The following is a 22,166-nucleotide window of genomic DNA, read 5'->3' as shown; positions in this document are numbered from 1 at the left end:
ACTCCCGGCTTCTGTGGGCCTGACGACCGCGGAGCAGGACCCAGGACTCTCACGGCCCCCAGCAGCTCCCCTCCCTGGCCCCCGCACCCACCACAGCTGTCACTTACTGAATTCCGTGCCTGTCATCTGGGCCAGGATGCGGAAGGAACGCGACTGCAGGTTGGAGGAGCGGCGGGCCCACTCATCGGCCTCGTCCTCTGGCTTGTTCTGGTTCTTGATCACAGCCTGGTACACGGGAGAGGCGCTGTCCACGGCCAGGTCTTTAATAGGAAGGCTCCTGCGAGGCACAAGGGGGCCGTGGGCGAGGGCTGGGCTGCCACCTGCTGCCCACCCTCCCAAGGCCCCATGTCGCATCCCCTTCACACCCCCTGCACCCCCATACCCGTGGGTGGCCCCCCACTTATCTGAACCCCAACACCCTTTCCCCACTGCCCTCTGAGAGCCTGGGATGAGGGCTCGGCCTGGGTCCTCAGTGCTCAGGGTGGCCACAGTGAGACAGTGCTTCCTCTCACGGAGGGTCAGAGGGCTCGGCTCCCTCCTGCCAGCCACCCCTCCACCCACGCCAACTCGCCAACTCGAGGCACAGCCTGAGGACACCCCCAACCCAGGGCCTGGGTCTCTTTTAAGGGAAGAGGAGGCAGAAGAGTTCTTCTTGAAGCAATTTTGACCTCGCCGAGAGGGCCTTAGTTTGGGGCTGGTGAGGACAGGCCATTCGGGGGACCCAGAGTCTTCCTCAGGGCCGACCCCTCATCCTCCTCACACCTTTGAATCCAAATAGGGAGGTGGCAATGTCGTGCCTACCCCGGAAGAGGCCTGGGGTGCTGGCTTTGCCACAAACAGGCAGGCCCGGCACGGCGGAGGTGGGAGCAACAAGGCATCGCCCACGCGGCCCGGCATCGCCCGCAACAGTGTGGTTTCCGGCCTAGGGGAGCTGCGAGAGGGGCTGCAGGACGGTCACTAGTCCTCTGTCCAGGGCAGCACAGGGCTTCCAGAGGGACCTGCTGACCTTCCCTTAGACTCCCGGGGTCTGGCACATAGTAAGTACTCACAACTTAGCTGAGTGAATGAATCACAGATCAGAGCCAGAAGGGAGCCCAGGGCCCCTTGGGTCCAGTGCCTCCCAGCCCAGATCAGACTGCAGGGCAGGATATAGCAAAAGGTTTTTAGAGGCCCACTCACCCGGCCAGCGAGGGCTGGGGGATCCAGGCCACCCAGGCTACACTCTCAGGAGTCAGAGCAGGCTCGGGTGAAGCTCACAGCAGCAACAGCCTGCCTCCCCAGCCTATGGGCCAGCAGCCCAGCTCGCTCCTCTTACAGATGCTGAAACTGAGGTCCAGAGAGGCCAGCCGACTAGCTCCAGGTGACAGCATGTAGGGGCCCCGCTGAGTTAAAACCCAGACTTCCTGGCTCCCAGCAGTGTCCTTTCCATCAGGCCCTCTGCGGTGACAAGGGCTCAGGAAGGCTGATTCGGCCCCTGGGGCCTTGCACACTCTGGATGCTCCTTGCCCGGAGACTGGCCCAGCCCAGACACTTGCCCCATCCAGCATCCCCCTGCCTGCCGCTATGCCTCTACCTGCCCCCCAGAGGGGCCGCTGGCTGGGAGGAGGAACCCACCCAGGGCCCACGTCTTCTACCCTGTCTGCAAGGAGCTGGATGGAAGAACTGGCCTATGTCCCAGCATTGGTAGTTTCTCAGGATCGGTCCCTTGTGCCTGGCTCAGGGTGGGCTACGACAGCAGAGGTGGAGAAAAGTGATGAAAGGGAACTAAGGTTGGGAGAGGCTGCCCTTCCTTTCCTGAAGGCTCTTCCCTGGCCCAGAGAGCTACAGGGGCTGGCAGCCTACAGTTGGGATCGGTTGGGGAAGACAAGCAGATCCTTCTGGGGTCCAGGCAGGGAGGAGCCTGGGGCTGCCCAGGGAGCAGAGGACAGCATGTCAGTGGGGAGGCCATTTCTGGCACAGGGAGGAGTCCCAAGGGTTCCCAAAGAAGAGGCTGGGTCTTTGGGTAAGGTGTGCAATAGGATGGCACCACCGGGACTCCTGCTCTGCTAGGAGGGAAAAGGGAGGACGTGTGGGTTGTGCCCTGGGAGAGGGAAGGTGTGGCTCCACACCCAGGCCTGCCCTTGAGCCGTCTGCAGGGAACGTGTGGTCCAGAAAGGAGACGGAAGGCGTTTGTGGCCACTTCCCTGGCACGGGCCCTTGAGGTGCTCCTCTGTTCCTTCCACTGCTCCAAGGGTTCAAGAAAGCTGCCGGATGGAGTCCCTTGGGATTCCCACTGTTGGCTCCATTTCCCACTATACTGTGCAAAGACCAGGGGCTGGTGTTGCTGCCGTGACAGGGACTGGGAGTCAGATAAAGGAACTGCTGTGCCTTTTGAGTCTCTGGGGCTCAGGGAGAACGCCTAGAGAGAGAGGATGGAACAGGCCCTGCGGCCCACCAGGCCTGAGGCTGCTCTCAGGAGCTGCTGCCTGCAGAGTTTTCTTGCCACCAAAGACACTCCACTGTCACTACAACATCAAGGTCACCTCTGGGCATTTCCTCCAATGTGCACTGCCCCCAAATCTGACTCAGCTCTCGCCTCCCATGGGTGGTCCCGGCCAGTGCTGGCTCCTCCAGATCCATCTTCCATGAGGATTCTGGGGAGTGGCCTCCAAGAGGCCCCCTTATCACCCTCTCCCCTGAATAATGGCCCAGTGTGGATTCTGACATCAGGTCTATGCTGTCCCAGTGTGCAGACAGGAACAGCCGGGGGAGCCCCCACAAAACATGGCAAGGAGAACAGACACCCTCGGCCTTGGGGGGCAGCGTGGGTGCTGGGACTCTCATTCTGTGTCCATAGTGACATGATCTGGGGCAAACCTCAAAAGACAAGTACTTGCCTGTACAGGCTGCAGGGCATGTCATTTGGCTGTGAGGCGGGTGTGAGGAAGAACGTGGACAGAGCCACCGTCCTCGGACACATCCCACCAAACCCATACACCATCCCGAAACCAGACAGACGGACGACGGAACAGACACTGTGGGGTCTACTTACGCCAGCGGCGATGCCCTGCCAAGCAGAGGAAAGCCCAGCAGTGAGTGCGTGTCCATCAAGGGATGGCAGAGGGGCGGCGCACACACAAGGGAGCAGGGTTAGGATCAGAAATGAGTTATGAGAGTGGGGCGCATAAAGAAGGAAGAGAGAGAGAGACAAAAAGAAATCTGTCAGTGAGGAAGGAATCATGGAAATTAACAGCAGAAACGGAGCACCGTATGGCAGAGAGGGGAAGCTCTTACCAGGGCACCACGGCAGCATCAGCCCAGCAGGACTGAGTTAGAAGGGAGGGGAAAGGACGCTGCTTCCCAGGCACGCAAGGGAAGGCAAAGGCAGGGGAGGGGAGGGGACAGGAGGGAGATGGGGAAGGTCCTTCGAGAAGCCTAGATTAGATTAATGGTGCATCATGTTAAAAAAAAATCATGAGCGCCCCAGTGATAACACCAAATAAGAGCAGTCTTTTCCCAAGATGCAGAAAATACAAAGTTAGTGAAGAGCAGTTCTTCCATTATCTTCTATGAACTTTCCTTTGGCGACTGTTACCACTTCTAAGAGCGCACCAAGGACACACGTGGCACACAAATGTTAACAGGAAATCCCGGTTAGCTCTTTGGCTTAGTCAGGCAGCCTTGTTTTTCTGGGTACACATGAGCTAATGGTGGTGTTTTTAAACTTGCATGGTGATATTTTCTGCTTTGAACGGTGGCATTAAATAAATCAACACCAGCCTAAAATTCTGCAAGGAGCTGCTGCCCTGAGTCTCGCCAGTTTGAAACTCAGGGCTCCAGGGCGAGCAGCCTCCGCCCCCTGGTGGCCCAGAGGCAGTACTGTGTGCCTGAGAGGGTCCCGCTCCCTAGGAGAGCCACAAGTCTACACAACCTTCCATCCTTTGGCTTCTGGAGCCTGCCCTGTATAACCTGCCCTCATGTCACAGCTACAATGGCTGGGTTCTGGAAAGGCCACACACGATAGGGGTTCTCTAGGACTAACCCCTCTATCCCTCTTACAACATCTGTTTTTCATAGCTCCAAGTCCAACCACCATTTTAAGATTTCTTGCCTTGAGTTGCTGGGGATCCTGACTCAGGGATAAGATGTTGCCCAAAGAGATCATCAGTTAGTTCTCTAATTCAACACTAATGGTATTCCCGAGTAGAAAACAGTAAGAGACTGTGAGTGTGTGTGTCTGTGTGAGTGTGTATGTCAGTGTCAGAGTGTGCGTGTGAAAGGAAGAAAGACACCAGAGAGAGAGACAGAGACAGAAAGACAGAAAGAGACAGAGAAGGAGACAGAGAGAAAGAGAGTGACAGAGAGAGGCACACATAGAAAGAGAGAAATACAGAGAGATGCTGAGAGAGGGAGAGAGGTCCCCACTAGTGTTTGTACCATTAGTAATTTCACCCACAATGATTTTCGGCCAACTCTTTCCCTACTCAACTCTCAAGTTCCTCAACCATCGCTAACAGGCAAATTCCAGGAACCAAGGCTGTCCTCAGTCCCAGCACCCTGAGGCCAGGCTTCCCTGGGGCAAAGGGAGGAGGCGGGGGCCCAGTCCCGGGTGCTCCCCCGGCTCTGTAGTGGGGCTGACGGCCAACAGCACCATGGAAGAAGGTTGGTCTGGAGGCCCCTTCCCAAAAGAGAAACCCAGTGACATATCTGAATTGCTCTCCTCATTGGAAGAATGCAGCAACTACACCCCCCCCCCACCCCCCCCCCCCCCCCCCCGCAAGAAGAGCTTAGTTGTGAGAAGACGGGGGTATCCAGAATGTGACCCTGGTTAACAGGATTCCAGAAGTCTCCTTCTAAACCAGCCCCATCATGGAGCCTGGGGAAATGAGGAGGCTGGGAAAAGCACTTGAAGGAACCAGCATATTCTGCATTTCTCCACCCTTCTCCTAAAGCTGACTGTGACATTGATTCTGAAGAGAGAACACCATGTTCTGGAAGGCCCGGGCAAAGGCTGGCTCCCCTCCAAGCGCTGTGCCCTGGGAGGCCCAAGGCCAGGGAGGGAAGCTGGTCCCCGTGGCTAAAGTCTCCGATGGGGCCCAGCGGCCTGGTGGCCTCGCCCGCGCGTGACGAGGTGGGGCCGGTGGCGGAGGCGGTGAGCGAGGAGCCACGGCGGGCGGCGGAGGGGAGGCGCTTACCCGCTGAAGTCACTGCCCTGGGCCTGCGCCTGCCCGGCGATGGCGTCCATGATGGCATCCTGGGAGTACATGCTGATGGGCGTGTTGTACTGCGCATGGATGATGGTGGCCTTGCCGCCCAGCCCCTTCACCTCGATGGGCTTGTGGGTGGACAGGGCCGAGTCCTTGAGGGCGCTGGGGTTGAAGCGTTCCTGGTAGTCGGCGCTGGGGGAGGGGGCAGGGGAGGGGAAGGAGGGGAAAGGAGAAAAGGGCAACAGGCGGTGTTACAGGGGGGTCAAGGGAGGGCTGGCGGTGGAGGGTGTCGAGAGAGATCTCCCAAAGCCTGATTCCCAGGCAGGCCCCCCAGGCCCCCGACTGCGGATGGCCAGGTCTGGTCTGGAAAATTCTTGGCACCCTCCCTGAGCCGAGCCACGTGCAGAGGTTTTTCTGGCCCATCTCGGCTTTCCCCATCCCTGGAGGCCCCGTTCAGCTGAACCACCTCGTAGGGTCGGCAGGGGGCGCCAGGCATTGACAGCTCTCTCAGCACACCGCGGGAAGCAGAGACAAAACCGGTTGGGGGGCGGAACAGGGGAGGGCACAGGAGCTGGACCAGCGTGAGAGGCAGCAGCAGCCCAAGCTGAGTCGAGAACGCCCCACAGGCCACAAGCAACCCCACTGGGCACCCACGGGGATTCTGAGCTTGCTTCCTCCACGCAGGGGCTCATCCTGCAGGCCACCCCGTTAGTGGCCCCGGCCTCTCCTCCTCCAGATGCTTCAGTGCATGTGCTGCGTCCTCCTTGGAGCAGGGTTCAGGCTGCTCTGGCCCCCTCGAGTCCAACGTGTTGTGTGGCCGCCATTCTCTCCCCATCAGGGCTTTTCTCTTCAACAGCTAGGCGCTCGCCCGGGCAAAGACAAGGTCAGGCGCAGCCCTTCTGAGGGGTCCCACCGCCGCCAGGACAGAAACGTCTTCAGGCTCACACAGAACCCAGCGTCAGCAGGCAGTCTCCCCACCGCCCGCCAGAGCCAGCCTGCCCAGTCTTAAGCGGCTGCAGCAGGATGTTGGGAACAGAACGGCGGAGCGGGGCGGCATCAGACAGAGCCCCAGGACCCCTCCCCAGTGCCTCCACTCCATCCTCGCAGCTTCACACACATGCAGGCTCACTCGGGGACACAAATGCACCCCCACTCACACATGCACACACATATACACGTGCTGACACAGGCGCACGCTGCCCGGACCGCTGGACACACGGACGCATGCTGGGCTATGCACACGAGGACACACCCATGCTTTCCATCATACTAACTTGGCTGGAGAGTTGGCTACCACCTAGGGAGGAGAGAAAGAGCAAAGAAGACAGGGCTGTCAGAACGAGGCTCCCGCAGGGAGGTGTGAGCGTCGGCACCATCCTCAGACTGGCCCTTGTGGCAGCAGAGCACCTGGACTGGCTCCGGGTGAGGAAAGTGTGGAGGGAGGAGCGGAAGAGCTCAGAGTCCGATCATGGCCGCCTGGTTTGGGTCAGAGATGCCAACAGCAGCGTTTCCCCCTTGGCAGGTCCACAGAACCCATAGCTTTGCCAGGAAGAAGGATTTTCTTGTCCATCATCTTCATGGGCACTTATGTACCATGTACATGAATCCCCCACATACAACCTGGCTGTAGACCCCAGGAAAGGAAGTTGGAGATGGAGACCGGACCAGCTGTGCCTGCTATGAGAAGGCAAGTGCCTCCTGGCCCGACAGCAGCTCTGGACTAATCCTTGTTTAATGGGGGGCAGTTCCGGGGGGTCTGCTCATTAAGCAGGAATTGCAGTCGTTCAGGGAGGTGTGTGCAGCGGGGTTCCCTACAGCCCCTGGGATCTGCTCTCCCTCCCAAAGGAGGGGCAGGCAGCCCTGGTCACTCCTCCTGGGGCACAGGGGTAGGGGGTCTGTGTAGTCCCCAGTGACTGCCCTTAAAGGCCGTGTGGAGGGGCAATGAGGCAGGATGGAGGAGTGGGGAGGCTTGGGGGAACTGTGGGGCCAAGGCTTATAGCAGGAAAGCCCCCAGCCAAGGCAGCTCAGCTTGGACACTACAAGAAGGACCCCACCCCTCATTCTTATCTGAGAGTGAGCCTCCTGGAGCATCATTTCCTTGGGGGAGGGACTGCCTGCCTTACGTTTCGTTAAATGCAAATTCCTTGCAGGGGCAGACCCCAGCAGCACCTATGGGAGGAGAAAGGATGCAGAAGGTGGCGGCGTTCCTGCCCCCCATTCTGTCACTTTCCCAGATCTGACCATGGTGGGCTCTGGCTGGGGGAGTCTGGTCATCCCTTGGCCAGGACCCTGGGGAGCCAAGCCAAACCCCAGCCCCAGGCAGCCTCTGCTCAGCCCCAGGCCCCCGTCTCCGAGCTGATAAAATTCCCTCTGTCCTCTCAGCTCAAAATAGCTGCAAGTGGAGCTATATTAGGAAAGGGCCAGCACGGATCTTCCGTTCCTTCTCCATTTTTGGCCAGCGCTGACAGCTGCAGAGTCAGCTTTGCTTGACCAGCTGTGCCCCCCGCAGAGGGCAGTGTTGGCCTCTGGCCTTCCCTGCCCAGGGAAGCTGGCTCCTTCTTTGTCATTGATTCCTGCCCTCTGCTTCGCTTCCACCTGAGGACCTGGAGGCTGAGATGCCTGCAGCAGACACAGCTCAGAGAGCGCCCCGGTCTTGGGGAGGATGACCCAAAGATGTATGCCCTGCCCAGGGGCCCTTGCCCCTAGTGACCTGAGGGATACGGCCCTTCAGTGCCGGCCCCAGAGAGGATGAGGAGAAGAGAGCTACGAGGATGCTCAGGCCTGGCTGGTCCTACACCCCCCTGCTCCTCTCCATTCCTCCAGCGAGAATACAGGCTGCCCAGAGAGTGAGCAGCAGAAGGAGCTGCCTTTTGGAGCCAGACAGGACAGAGTTCAAATCCTGACCCTTTCTTCCTAGCACTGCCACTGTCTCACCCTCCATCTCCTCACTCATAAAATCAAGATGGTATTGCCCACTGCACAGATGGGGTGTGCAAACTGAACAGAATCCCCTAGACATGGGTTCCGTGTGCAACAGAAGGGCACAGGGATTAGCAGTGGCCAACCGTGTCACCTGGGAGCAGCTAGACACTTAGTGAAGGTGGTGGCCTCAGCACATCAGAGGCTGCCCCTTGCTGGCCTGGAGGGGGACTGCAGCATCAGCCTCCACTGTGGATGAAGCAACCAGCACGCTCCCTCCCTAGCCCATCGCCCAGAGGAAACTGTTGGACCCGCTGCTCTGAGTGCCAGAGAATAATTCAACACTTGTCAGGTTGTGAGAAGTCCCTGTGCCAGCGGAGGGCACCATGGAAGTCGTGGGAGGTCGGCGTGGGGCTGGCCCCTGACTTCCCCGGGCAGGTATGTAGGTCCCTATCTCCATCCAGGGAGGAGTCAGGCCGCCCCAGGTGTATTCCTGTCTGCCACTGGTTAGCTGTGTGACTTTGGGAAAATTACTCACTCTCTCTGGCCTTCTATTTCCAGCTGTAAAATGGGGGAAATGATGCCCACCTCGGAAGTTGCTGAGAGAGTTGTGTTAGATAACACTTATGAACTGTTAGCCACCCTAGACTGAGGGCTCCGTTAAGGGAGATGGTACCACCACAGCAAGTGGGCCTCGGCGAGGTCCCAGTCCACCAGGGGGTGACCTTCCTGCCAGGGGCCAGTTCCAAGAGGCCCAGGAAGAGCTACCAGCCCATCCGAGGCAGGAGAAGGAGGCCATTTCTACTCTGCCCCTCCCTGAGTTTTCTGGCAGAAGCTCCTTGCTGGAAAGAGCCCGGGGCTATCTGACTCGGCCCCCATGGTCCAGGGAAGCCAGGGCGCTGGGGCTCAGACCGTGGAGGGCCCAAGGCCAGCTTCGCTCAAGACCCAGAATCAGCTGGGGGATCTGAGGAAGCCGGAGATCCCCAGGGGAACAGTGAGCCGGCGCCCGGTACCTCCCGTGGCAAGAGCAGAGGAAGGGCATGGGCGGGGTCAGTCTGACCCCTTGGTGTACCAGCTGTGAGACTCGGGCAACGCTGACAGGAGCGTGCAGCGAGTGCGCCAGAACAGAGCTCAGCACTGTGCACGTGTTGTCTCATTCAGTCGGCCCAGTAGTCCTGAGACATGGACTGTCCGTGTCCATGTGCACAGGAGGAGCCCTGAATCCCCAACCATGGGGCCATGTTGCCTTGACTCAGCCTGCTCTGATGGAGCACACAGATAATATACCGACTGCATGGTGCATGGTAGGAGTTACAGTGCGATAAGTGTGAACGACTTGGAAGCTAATACGTGCCCTACTTGGGGGCTCCCTCCCCTCAGCCCCGCCATGGTGCCCACCCCAGTTCCAGGTTGTTTTAACTCCTCTTCTCGCAGAGTCCCACCAGCTAGATTGGGGGGGATGAGGGGTGGGCTGCTGTTCCCCTGCACAGTCCCTTTCTCCTCGGGGCCCTGCTTCCTTGCTGCCCCACCCTAGCCAGGGTCAGTCCTGCAAGTCCACCTCCCTCACATCATTGCTGAGTCTCTCTGCACCCAGCTCGGTGCTTCCTCCTCCAGGCAGCCTTCCCAGACCACTCCCAGCCCTAGACAACTTGCCCTCCCACCTATCTAATTCTTCCTTGCTTCTGCCTCATGGCTCCCAGAGGTATAGGGACCAGCTTGTCCCCTGCCCTAGAGCTCCTGGAGACAGCAGGCTTTGTCCTGTCCTGGAGGGTGGCCTGGTTTAATAGTTTTGTGGGTCAGAGTCTCTTGCATTCAGGCCTGGCTCAGCACTTAGTAGCTGGACAGCTAGATATCAACCAAACCTTCTCTGAGCCTCAGTTTCCCCTTCTGCAAAATCCGACACGTCACCCAGGGTGGTATAAAGCAAGGATGCACCTGCTTCATGGCAAATGTCAATAGGGTCATTGCGTTCGTTGCCCTTCTCCTGCCCTGCCTCCTGGGATTGGGGCCGGCCAGATGGAGTCCAGCTTCTCGCTCTGACCACCTGGCCAGGCCTCTCCTGAGCACTGAGGACCCAGGTGGCCCCAGCACACGAGTGGAAGCTGCGGGCCCGTTACCTACCCTCCTGGGAGCGCAGCACCCGAGGCCTTCCCTCGGAGGCTCAGCTGATACGTCTGAGCCATCTCCCTCAGGGTCTGTGCGGAGTACAGCCCAATGGGGTTGTTGTACTGCCTGGGCCGGCTCGAGCCCCGCGCTGCTGTCGGGCTGAGCGAGTCCAGGGCCCCCTCCAGGCCGGGCGTGGCCCCCGGGCTGCCCCGTGGAGGGCCGAGCGCAGAGAACCCCGTGTGTGGGGAGAAGACGGAGGGCTGGGAGCAGGAGGAGCTAACGGTCGGCCTGAGCTCCGGGGTGCCTGGGGTGCCGTTCGTGTCCAGAGCAGGGTCCTGGCCCAGGGTGGCCGCCATGCGGGGAGAGAGAAGAGAGCGGTTAGAGGCCACGTGCATCCCAGCGCTTCTGCATGGACCTGAGACAGAGGGGTCAGTGCGGCACCCTGCGGCCCGCCACCCCATGGCCCAGAGCTCGGCCCCTGGAACAGAAGGGCCTCATTAGGAAGAGCGGGGTGGGCACACGGCTCCAGCCCCGCAGCTGGCCTCTGCTTGGACAAAATGCACAGCCCCACACAGAAAGCCAAGCCAAGCCAGCCTGCCTGCAGGGCTGGAGAAGGGGGGCGCTGTGGGTCTCAGGGTGTGGGGGGAACCGCCTCTGTCCTACATCTGTCCCCCCTTCCCCTGAGCAGGGGCACCTGGTGGGCATAGCCCAGGCTCTTGCTCTACTAACCCCACACTAAAATGCCCCCACATGGTCAATGAGAGGGGACCCTCCCCTCCCCCGGCTGGCAGTGGACAGGCAGAATGGAGGTGCGGGAGGGGAAACTGAGGAAGTAGGGGGCTGACATTTGGTTCCCTCAGCCTTTCTCTGCAGCTTCTCCCAAGCAGCCCTCTGCCCCCTTCCCCAATCTGTCACTAGCCCCATCCCCTGTCAACCTCTTCCTCTCCCCTCTCCCCACCCTGCCCATCACCCACTCTGCCCCTCTGGAAAGACCAGGGTCAGTATGAAGTCATGAGGGAGAGGTGGGGAGTGGGCCCCTGCAGGAGTGGTGGGTGGGCCTTGCATGCCTTGGGCATATGGGGATGAGCTGCCCGGAGGGAGCTGGGAAGGGGCCGGGGCTCCACCTTCCCCCTGGGCCGGCCTCTCGGCCACTACCAGCACTTCTGCTTGGGCTACAGGGGTGGGCAAATGGCAGGTGAAATGGGAACCAGAGGGAGAGATGCTATGTCCGAGGAGGAACCTGGAGGGCCAGCAGGCCCCTCCATGCCTGGGAGTCCTCCTGGGGTGACTGGCTCAAGCTGGGGCCTCCAAATTTCAGGCCACAGTCACTCCCCTCCCCGTGCCTCAGGAGGATGAGGGTCAGAGCCCTTGGGACACTTGTCCCCCCTGGCTGGGAGGACGGCCCCCTCCTAAGAACACAGCTGCCTAAGCCAGTATCCCGTCAGCCCAGCACACAGGCAGGGTCCCCCACGCTCAACACTTCATGGGGGCTTGGACGCCCTTGCCCGAGGGCCTGTCCCACCTCCCCAGGGTCAGCCGCGGCAGAGGCAGGGCTGGGGCAGGGCTGACCCCGCCACCTCGCCCCAGTTGGGCCAGCCAAGGATCAGGCAGGCAGATGGGGACTGCACCCCAGGAACCACCCAGAGAGTGGAGCCTGCCACCGACAGTGGCACCTACCTTCTGGTGTGGGATCACCGGCAGAGGGGACTGGATCGGAGGTGCTGTTGTGGAGATGGGAATAGGCCGCTTCGACCTGGAGAAACCAGAAGTGGGACCGAGTGAAGACAGTTGCCCCTGGGGCTGGGAGCTCCTGCCTGGGTGGGGAGGCGAGGGGAGAGCAATGAGTGCTGGGGAGCAGGTCAGAGGGCCCGAGGCCCACTGTCCACTCCATGGCATCAGTGTCCCCAGGAAGGCACTGGGCCTGACCAGGATGGAGAAATCATGGCCCCCAAGCACTTTGCAGCCATGGGCCTCTGCTAGGTCCTTGGGAGGCTGCCTGGGTAAAGAGGAAGCAGGAAGACCCTGGCTTCCAGGCCCAGCTGCCCACACCCTGGCAGCCCCGTGACCACCCTCCACCCTCTCTGAGCCTCCTCTGGGAAGTGAGGCACGGATGTGGCAGGTGCTTGACAACAACTCAGGCCTGGTCCTTCCTCTGGTCCAGGGCTGTCCTCACTGCCCTGCAAGGTCTGGTAGTGCAGGGCTGGGCCCATGTGACTGCTGCTGGATGGCCGGTCCCTCTCTCAGACCCCTGAGGCCCACACACCCGCCGCCCCCCTGCTCTGGAGAGCTCCCACCTACTTCTGCAGCGTGAGGCTCAGGTTGTAGCTGGCAGACTTGATCTTGTTCTGGGCCTCCAGGTGGGTCATGGTGTCTGTGTTGACGCCGTCAATGGCCACCACGAGGTCACCCTGGCTGAGCTGGGACTGGGCGGCCTTGCTGCCCGGCGTGATCTGAGAGGATGGCAGATGAGGGGGTGAGCATGAGGAGGGTGGGCCTGAGAATGGAGCAGTCCTCAGGGAAGTCGCCTGGATCATCCAGGAGATGCCTGCCTTTGTCTCTCATTCCCCATGGCCAGTGCCTGCCGCTCGCCAAGCCTGGTTTCTCTTGCCGGCACACAGCCACCACGCTTCCTAGTGCTTTGTACCTGAGTGTGGCCATAGGACTAGCTCTGGCTGGTGGAATGTGGGTGGAGGCAGTGCATGCCACTTCCAGGCCTGCCCCTCCAACCATCCTTGCTATCCTGCACTCTCTCTGTTCGTCGGCTCACTGGATGCAGCCTTGGATAGCCAAGGAGGATACCCAAGCCGCTAACTGGAAGGGACCTGGATCCTGGAGTCCCTGCTTGGAGGAGAGATGATTAAGGAGCACTACATTGGATGTTGCATGAGTGAGAAATAAACTTTCATTGTGCTTAAGTCACGTGCTTAAGTTGGGGGCTCTTACACCAGTTAGCTTGCTGTAACACCTGCACCCCAAAAACCCATGGAGCAGGAGGCGCCGGGAGGGAGGGGATACGCAGGAGCTAAGACAGCACCACCACAGACACACCGCCAGGCCAGCAGGCAGGACAGAGGCACCCTCACAAAGCATCCTGGGGGAAGTGCCCAGTGCTACAAGGGAGGGGTGCGGAGGGCTGGGGGAGCAAGGTCGGCTGTGACATAGGGCCGAGCTCAGTGCTCTGTATTTGGCTTCATACTTCCAGATTTTCCCTGGGGCCGGTTCCCAAACCCTGCACCCTAATCACATCACAGAATGTTAGAATCTGGGGGCCCCAGTGCCAGTGAGATCACACTGAACGCCATGGATCCTCCATGCCGGGAGTAGCCCATGCAATGTCAGGAAAGCCACACTCTCAGGGACATTACTTGGGATGTCATGATAGCTCAGACTCCACTCCCGATGACGTGATGCACAGTGCCAAATTCTGCACACCCAGCCCCCAGTAATAGCACACTGAGTGCCATGGTGGGCCCCCCTGCAGTGACATCACATGAAATGCAAAATTCTGGAGGGCCTAATGACATCACCTAAAATAGCTTGATGGCTGGCCCCTAGTGACGTTACCTGGAATGTGACAAAGCCCCACCCTTAAAGATGTCTCATGGAATGTCATGGAGACTCTGGCCCCACCCCCCTGTGACATCACATGGAATATCATGCAACCCCCACCTCCTGCTGACATCACACAGAATGACTTGATGACCTGGCCCCCGTGACATTGTGTGGAATCCCCCCGTGACATCACATAGAGTGCCATGCAGGCCTCGCCCAGTGATGTCACAGGAAGGAGGAGCTTCTGGGAGCCACCCCCACGAAGCTGTGACTGGAGGGGGGTCTTGGCTTTTCCTTCTCAACGTGTCCACCAGCCAGTCCTCCTGGCTTCTCTGGGCACATCCCAGTCACCTTCCTGGCTATACCCCAGAGACAAGGCCCACTCCTAACTCTGGAAGAAGCCATTTTCTAGCCAAGGCCCAGGGACCATCCTAGAAGGAGCCCGGAGAGGACCTGGGGACAGTCCCATACCCTGGATGCCAGGCCTGGGTGGGCCTCTGGCCAGGCCCTGGGCTTCCAGACAGGGATGGGAACCTCCTGCTAGGCCCCTTGCAGGGCTCTCCCATCCAAACCAGGGCCCGTGCAGTGACCAGGCTGCAGCCCATTCCAAGAGGAGGGCCAGGAACCGCACGTGCTAACCGAGAATAACAGCAAGACCAGGGGAGCCCTCGCCAGTCACCACTGACCCGTCATTTCAGCCCCAGGGACTTCTTAAACACTGGCCACCTTGTGCCCACAGCAGCCTCCCCTGGTCCCTAAGTCTGCTGAGACGAGGCAGGAACAGCAGAGAAGCAAACCCTTGGATTGCCAGGAAGCCACGTCGTCTGCCCGTAGGGGCATCTTGGAACTACCCAGGTCTTCTCAAAATACACATTGCCCTGACCCCTGCATTCATGGCTGTAGGGAGCCGCTGCTAAGGGCGGGAGTGTGTTGCTTCCTTTGATTTAAGGAGTTGAGCAAAGGATGAAAAACAACAACCAAGAAAAACAAAACTCTTTCTAACCTGAGAGGGGACCCCCGAGGGCAAGCCCAGCTGGCCGGCAGGCCTGTCCCACAGAAAATCGTGTTTCACTACCCCTCTGGCCTCCGGTTCGGGCCTATGCTATCCCCAACATTTAGTACAGACATCCTCAGACACAGAACAAGAAAGAATTCCACAGCGAACACTCAAACACCCACTGCAGAGGCTCCACGGCAGCGTGTCACTCAGCTTGCCGTAACACACATCTATCCTTCTCTCCAGCCGTTGACCCATCTTATTTTTGAAGCATTCCAGAGAAAGTGGCAGACCGGTGTGCTTCCATTCAGGAGGACGTGTGCAATGCCTCTGCTGTCCTAGCGAACTGCCCACAGGGCTCCTCACACCAGGGCTTGCCCACGCCAGAGCACCCCACACCAGGGCACCCCCACACCAGTGCACCCCTGCACCTGGGCTCCCCCACACTAGGGCTCGCCCACACCAGGGTGCCCCACACCAGGGCACCCCCACACCAGGCCTCACCCACACCAGGGCTCACCCATGCCAGGGTGCCCCCACAACTGGGCGCCCTCACACCTGGGCACCCCATACCTGGCCTCCCCCACACCTGGGTGCCCCATACCAGAGCTCACCCACACCTGGGCGCCCCCACACCTAGGTGCCTCCACACCAAGGTGCCCCACACCTGAGCTGCCATATACCAGGGTGCCCCACACCAGGGCTCCCCCACACCAGGGCTCCCCAAGACACTTCTCCACCACCCAGGGAGGAAAGGCACTCCCATGCAGAGGGAGCTCCCAGGCAGGGCTGACACAGGTGGAAGGGTGGGCCTATTGCCTGCAGAGGTGACGCCCGCCAGGCAGGACCAGAGTTGTGTCCAGATCATGGATGACAGTATGAGCAAGGACACCAGAATGACATCCAAGACAGGCTGGGCCAGATCAGCCAGGGCAAGCCGCAGGGCCCTGGGGCCTCTGGAACGTCCTCCCTGAGGAGCTGCCCTGGGGACGTCTTTCTCCCTTAGGCATGGGCGAGCTGACCCCAGTCCTCCCCGCTGGCTCTCCTGCTTTCCCCTGGCCTGGCTCTCCCTCATCCTCAGGTATGGCCTGGGGTGATCCTTGTTCCTGGGGAAGAGCTCAGCCTGCCCTGGGCCGGGTCAATATCCAAACTTCCTGGGGAGCCGCCGAGCTGGCTCCCGCCTGCGCCTGGCGCCTCCGCTCCTGCACCTGTGTCTGCCCGTCAGCGCTCAGCTGGCCTGGCCTTTGGCTGCCCTGAGCCAGGCCCATGCCCTCTCAGGCTGTAATCCTCTTGAAGAGGGGTGCTCTTCTGCTTCTGCCCAGGTCTCCTTAGAGAAGGGACCCTAAGGAGGTCACCCCCGCCTGGCCTGAGGGCTGTCAGATCCGCTCCCTCCAGCCTGCCCAACAGAGGGATGGGGGCCCCCCTTGAATCCCCTGGTCCAGAGCCCAGCTGATGAAGAGGGAATCCAGGCATGCTATACCCATGTCGCTCTTGTCTGGCTCTCTACAGGCCCCCCTTCCTTGTCCCAGAAAGGACGCAAAGTGGCCAAATCCTTGGAGGATTTTTTTTTTTCCTTAAAGTCTTTCTATCCCCTTTTGAGCATTGGGAAAACTCTTTGTAATGATCGTTTTGTTTCATTCCCACTTCACTTTTCAGGCTTCTGCAGTCACCAGCCCCCGCAACTGGAACCCCACCCGTGGGCAGAACTCGAGGACTGAGGGCCTGTTTCAGAAGCTCCCTAGGACGGGCTCTGGGTGTTTGGCGCCAAGATGGCCGCCCAGCCCCCAGGAGTCCTTCCTTCTTGCTGGGCCGTGATTTAGGGCACCCCAGAGAGGGCACAGGAATAGCTGGCGCCCAGGAGCAGCTGTGGCTCCAGTGACGTGTGGGTGTCTGGGGGTGGGGTAGGGGGGAGGAAGCACAGCAAAGAGCACGGACTCTGGTCTGAGCCAGACCCGAGGTTACAGGGCCCGGCTGCATGACCTCCGTGTAAAGACAGCACCAGTGCCCTTCTCCCGGGATTGCTGTGAGGATCCCTTTATTAAATAGGGTGTTGCATGAGGAGAGTGCAGAGCTCGGAAAGTTTCAGGGAAGCTCCCAACTGAGGAGGCACAGGGGCTGCCCCGGCCCCTCCCCCCAGAGGTGCCAGAGAGGCCAAGGCTAGGAGGTACATCCTCCGGCTCCACCAGAAATAAGATCCAGAGCTGGCAGAGGATGGGTGACAGGGGCCAGCCCCAACTGACCAGTCCTGAGCCAGCCTGCTGTCTGTCCCTAGAGCGTCAGCTGGAGGGGAGAGGACTTCTGTCCAGGGTCCCAGGGCAGCAAGGCGCCGGCCAGGACTCACCCATGCCCTCAGCTCCTATTTCCCCAGCTCCCCGGCAGCAAAGGGGCTGCCGGGCTCCACAGAAGCTCCCAGCCATCACTCCCTGTGCTCAAAAACCAGACGGGCCCCACCTTCCTTCCCTTCTAGATCTGCCAGGGTAGGTGTGGCGGGGGATGGGGGCAATGGCAGGTAGCAGATGCTATGGACTGTGCAACTTCCAGCATCTCCTTCCAACCCTCCCAGGCTGACCACCCCAGGGGATTTCCTGTGGAGCCCTAAGTGCATTTAACATTGTGGGATTAAATTACTATCATGCCCTGCTCCACTCCTGTCCCATCTGGCCCCCCCCGGGGCCTTGCTCCAACCCTCAGCCTCTCACTGGAATCTTCTGTCTCCCCACGGCTCCACTCCCCAACCCCATCCCGGCCGATAAACCAGCCAGAGTCTTGTCTATGCTCAAAAAGCGTCTCTTTGCACAGAGGGTTTTTAGGGCAGTAAAAATACTCCGTATGATACAGTAACGGTGGACACATGTCATTACACGTTGGTCCAAGCCATAGAATATGCAACATCAAGACTGAACTCTAACATAAACTATGGACTCCGGGTGGTAATAAAGTGTCAGTGTAGGTTCATCAGTGGAAACAAAGTACCACCCTGATGGGGGATGATGGTAGTGAAAGAGGCTGCGGACGCATAAGGGCAGGAGGCATTCTAGAAATCTGTACCCTCCACTCAATTTTGCTGGGAACCTAAAACTGCTCTAAAAAAAATTGTCTTTAAAAAAAAAGCCTCTCCCTCTCCTTGTCTTAGCTGCTCCAACCGGCTCCTGTCATGTTTCTCTCCTTTTCTTCCCCTCCAGGCTTCTCCAAGAGGTGACCAGCAGGTCCTGCCCCTGCTCTCTCCCACCCCTCCTACACCCCAGCTGTCTGGCTTTGCTCACCAGCACTCCACACATACCAGTGACCTCTCTAAGCCCAAAGCCACGGGTCACTGGTCCCCTCGCTAGCTGACCACACCCTTCCCTGGCCTTCTGAGTCTCTCTCTTCTCATCTTGTGCAGGCCCACATTTCTGTCTGTGTCCTGGATGTCACCAGTAGAATGCTCCCATGGGCACGTCACTCTCTCTGGGCCCCAGAGAGCACTGGGACATGGCAAAGTCGGCTTTCTGCCTCTTAGGATGGTTCTTGAGCAGAGGCGGAATCTGGCTCCGAAGGTGTGGAGAAGCTGTGTTTGGGAATAGGAGGGCCTGGGGTGGGGGCCTTTGCAATCATGGACAGCCCCTAGATGTGAGGGGACCACGTAGCGAGGGACGGAGACACAGGGAACTGGGGAGACATCTCCCTGCCAGAGGGGCTGCCCCAGCACGGCCCAGCAGATGTCACTCAGGGAGCCCTGCTCTGCTCCCACTTGCTGTTGGCCCACAGCGCCTGCAGCTCCAGGAGTCCTGGGCTGCCCATGAGGTTGCCCTTGTCCTGTGTCCTGGCCCAGCGCCTTGGAGAGTCCATGCCCCAGGACCCAGCCAGCCTCATGCCCACTCCCTTCAGGGCCCTCAGGATCAGGTACAGCTCTGAGCCCCATGGAGGGGACGCGTGCTGAGAGAGGGCCCGGCCAGGGACCTCTAAGAACGTCTTCCTGTCGGTGTGCCTCTGTCCTGTTATCCTCCCCATTCGTTGGTTCGGGGGGGCCCTCCGGAGGCTGGCCTGACCTTCAGCGTGGCTATAAACAGCGTGGCCTGTCAGCACTGCGAGGCGCTGCCCTAGAAACAGCACGATGGCCTCGAAATTCCAGGAATCTCCAGCACGGTCGCCCCAGAATAGCCGCGGGCTGTCCCCCTCCTCCTCCCCAGGGACCCTCTGTCCTCTGCGTCCCCCCGGTGGCTAGGAGAGTCCGATAAACTCTGGAACCACAAACAGCACAGGGGCAGAGGCCTCTGCACTGGTGGGTGAGGCCCTAAGGGGTAGAGACTTTGGGACAGAGACACAGGCCCCCTCTGGGTCCAGGCCCAGCCCCACAGCTCCCCCATCCTCACAACCAGCCTCTGCGGAAGAACAGGTGTCAATATCTCCTAAGTGCGCGTGAGAAAGCTCTCTCGCACATGTGCTGTCGGGAAGGCCCTGTCCCCAGTGTACAGATGAGAAAACCGAGGCTGAATAGGCGAACTGACTTTTCTAAGGTGACACAGCTGTGAGCAGCTGAGTTGAACAGAAGCACATCCGTCTTCAGTAAAGAGGGTCGAGACCTGCACCAGGGGGCAAGGCCCAGACGGTGGCCCCAGCCCCTGGCCTAGCCCCTCCAACAGGCGTGGGAGCTGGCCTTTGGAGCCCCTCCCCCACTTCCTGGAGGACGGGCTGGGGTTGGGGCAGGGTGGGGGTGAGAGGGCAGCTCATGTTGCAGGCCCTGCCGCACCTGTCCAGGATAAATAAAGGCATTTCCCCTCCACCCTCCCGGTCTCCCTCCTGAGCCCACTTCTCTGAGGACCCACAGAGGGAGACACACTAAAGGCAGGCCTGGAGGGGCTGCAGCTGCCCCAAGGGTGATTCTGTGGGGCCGGTGAGCAGGTGGGGTGGGTACGGGAGCCACCACCCAGCCTGCAGGTGGCTGGCCTTTTTACAGGAGAGGCTGTAGCCTATGCCTGCAGCTGACAGGGCCAGGCCCCACTCAGTGCTTTTCTGCTAGTCCCCACCCAGAGGGGTGAGGGGGCAGGCGTGGGAGTTAGGGGTTACCAAGGACACAGGAGCTCACAAGCAAACTCGAGCCTCAGTTTGCCCAGCTCTGAAGTGTGATGGTAATTCCAGGCCTGCCTGCTGTGCATGTCCCTGGGGGTGTCGGCCCCTGCGGAGAATGAGCAGGCTCTGCCCTCACCCATCCCCCACTGCTATATGCCACGACCGCCCTGTTGCAAAGGCACAGGCCAGGATGCTGGAGCATCCGCTGGCCCGCAGTGGGAAGCGGGGCATGGCTGAGGTAGGAGTAGGGCTCCTCCAGAGAGCTCTGGCCCTGCATCCTCCCTGGGGGAGAAGTTCCTGGTGCAGAAGGTCTTAAAGGCCCCAGAAGGAGATCCCACAGCCCTGAGTGTCCCGGGGCCTGCCTGGCCAGCAGCACTAAGTCTGGACGCCGGAGCCCAGGGTATCGGCGGCCCACCAGAGGAATTTATCCAGAGGCCCCAGCATCCAGTCCAGCTTGCTCCATGGCCTTGGCAATTTGGGGCTGAAGGAAGCTGAGAGGCCATTATGCCCATCCCCCGATGCCCTGCCTGAGCTGCAGGTTCTATTTTTAAAAGCTCCCCCCTAGTCACTGGCTCCAGCACATCCCAATACACCCCCTCCCCGCAGTGAGGACATTCTTCCTGCTGTCTAGCTTAAGGCCTCTGTGCTGCAATTTAAGCCCTGGGCCGGCTGAGGCCAGGTGGCGCATAGACCCTGGGTGAGGTAATTGGCTATCCTGGGTACCACTGAGCCGGGGGGCTAATTTCCATTTGCAAGGATGGGGCAGGAGCATCAGCAGGAGGCCTTGAGGATGGTGGGGCCGGGGGATCTGGGCCCCATCCCAGGTGTGGGAGGCCAGAGGACCCATGAGGGTGAGGGTGCGTGGCCCACCTCGTACAGGGTGGAGACCTGCAAACCTGGGGATGGGGAGGGCACAGGCTCCTGGGGAGGGCAGCATCCACTGGGGCACAAATGCCCGTGTGTCACAGATCATCGGGCAGCATGTGCAAGGCTCTAGGTGTCCTTTTAGTGCTGGACCCTGCAGTCTGCAGGGTAGCGGGTCTGGAGGGGTGGAGACTCGGTTTAGAATGAGCCAGATTTCCAGCAGAAGGTTGGAAGACAGGGCCTTTTCCCTGGACTGGAAGGCCAGCACCCTCCCTGGAGGAATGTGACCTCTACGGCTGTTACAGGGCTCCCCTGAGTGGGGCTTCTCCTTCTTGGGGTCCCCCCAAGTGCCCATGTCAGGTTCCACAACCAAGCCTTCTCCTCCAGTGGGGATATTGTCTCCTGCCCCCTCTGCCAAGCGCCTTTCAGGCCTTCCCTGGCTGTCCACCTCGGTGACCCCCTCCTCCCACCCCAAGGCAGGTCTGTTCCTCTAGAGAAGGAATGGTCTTCCTGTCCCCAGGTGGGCAGCAACCCAGACACGGCCGTCCACCCATCACACTCCAGTGACAGCCAGGGCCCCAGCCTGCCCGCTTGGCCCACACCAGCTCTGCGGGGGCTCAGCCTCAGCCTCGCCCCACCAGGCAGGGCTTGTCTCTGCCCTCACACACCTCAGGGTCCACCCTGAGCCCGGGGCCTCCAGCCCCAGCTCTGCCGGACTTGCTGGGGAATCCGTTTACCGGACAGATATCGGCCAAGTACATACTGTGTGATGGGTGTTGGTGCTGGGGACACAACGGTGGTTAAAACAAAGTCCCTTCCTCTCCAGCAGATCCAGCTCCTCACCTCTCTGGGCTTGAGTGTCTCCAGCCGGGCAATAGAGTCACTCAGACAACCTTCAATGTTCTGTGACATCCCCGTCAGGCAGTGCTGTGCCCCGACCACAGACACTGCAGGACACATGGGCTGTTTCCCCAGGTGAGCAAGGGGAAGGAGACATGAGACAGGCGGGCAGAGCGGCCTTGGGTGGATGGGTGGGGGGTCGGGCAGGTGAGGGAGGAAGGCCCAGCCCCACAAGGCCAGCACGGGGTCCCTGGAGGGCCCAGGAAGGTGGAGGGAGGAGGAAGCTGTTATCAGGAGTCTGGGATGGAGCGGGTGCTGGAGCCCAGCCCAGGCCAGCCCTGAGCCCCGACGGCACGGCAGCCGATGTCAACAGTCTGTCCATCTACCTGTCCACCCGCCTGTCCCCAGCCCTCTCCATGCCAGGAGTGCTCTCTGCCCAAAGTGGCTGCCAGCTTCCAGGCAGACGCTCCAGGCTTAGGGGCACCTTAAGCCCACCTTCCAGGATAAGGGCTTGGGAGGGTACTGTGCGCTCTGTCCACCTGCCTACCCGCCCTGCAGACTCAGCACTTCCCTCTCTGCTCAAAGCACCCTCTGCTTGCCCAAGTTTCACCCTCAGCAGGCTGGCCAGCTCAGCTGGGCAACAGCTGTGGCCA

The 22,166-nt window shown here is 60.1% G+C and overlaps 1 protein-coding gene across 6 annotated transcripts in view; it reads right to left on the bottom strand.

The window, feature by feature from the left end:
• The window catches only part of LDB3 (LIM domain binding 3), a 60,248-nt gene that overhangs the window by 37,557 nt on the left and 525 nt on the right, over positions 1-22,166 (bottom strand). For 2 of the 6 annotated variants that reach the window (XM_046655017.1, XM_046655020.1), the window contains exons 3-8: positions 12,510-12,661; positions 11,889-11,964; positions 6,461-6,483; positions 5,175-5,378; positions 3,032-3,046; positions 108-277 (exon numbers count right to left, since the gene is read on the bottom strand). In XM_046655017.1, the coding sequence (XP_046510973.1) occupies positions 108-277; positions 3,032-3,046; positions 5,175-5,378; positions 6,461-6,483; positions 11,889-11,964; positions 12,510-12,661 (640 nt within the window). Of the gene's footprint in view, positions 1-107; positions 278-3,031; positions 3,047-5,174; positions 5,379-6,460; positions 6,484-10,226; positions 10,547-11,888; positions 11,965-12,509; positions 12,662-22,166 lie in introns of all 6 variants that reach the window. The other 4 variants (XM_046655018.1, XM_046655021.1, XM_046655016.1 and 1 more) reach the window with 2 other exon arrangements.

This window comes from Equus quagga, chromosome 2 (assembly GCF_021613505.1).
Source record: "Equus quagga isolate Etosha38 chromosome 2, UCLA_HA_Equagga_1.0, whole genome shotgun sequence".
Classification (NCBI taxonomy): domain Eukaryota; kingdom Metazoa; phylum Chordata; class Mammalia; order Perissodactyla; family Equidae; genus Equus; species Equus quagga.
The sequence above is the reverse complement of the archived record's forward strand: the minus strand, read 5'-3'. Positions and strand labels throughout refer to the sequence as shown.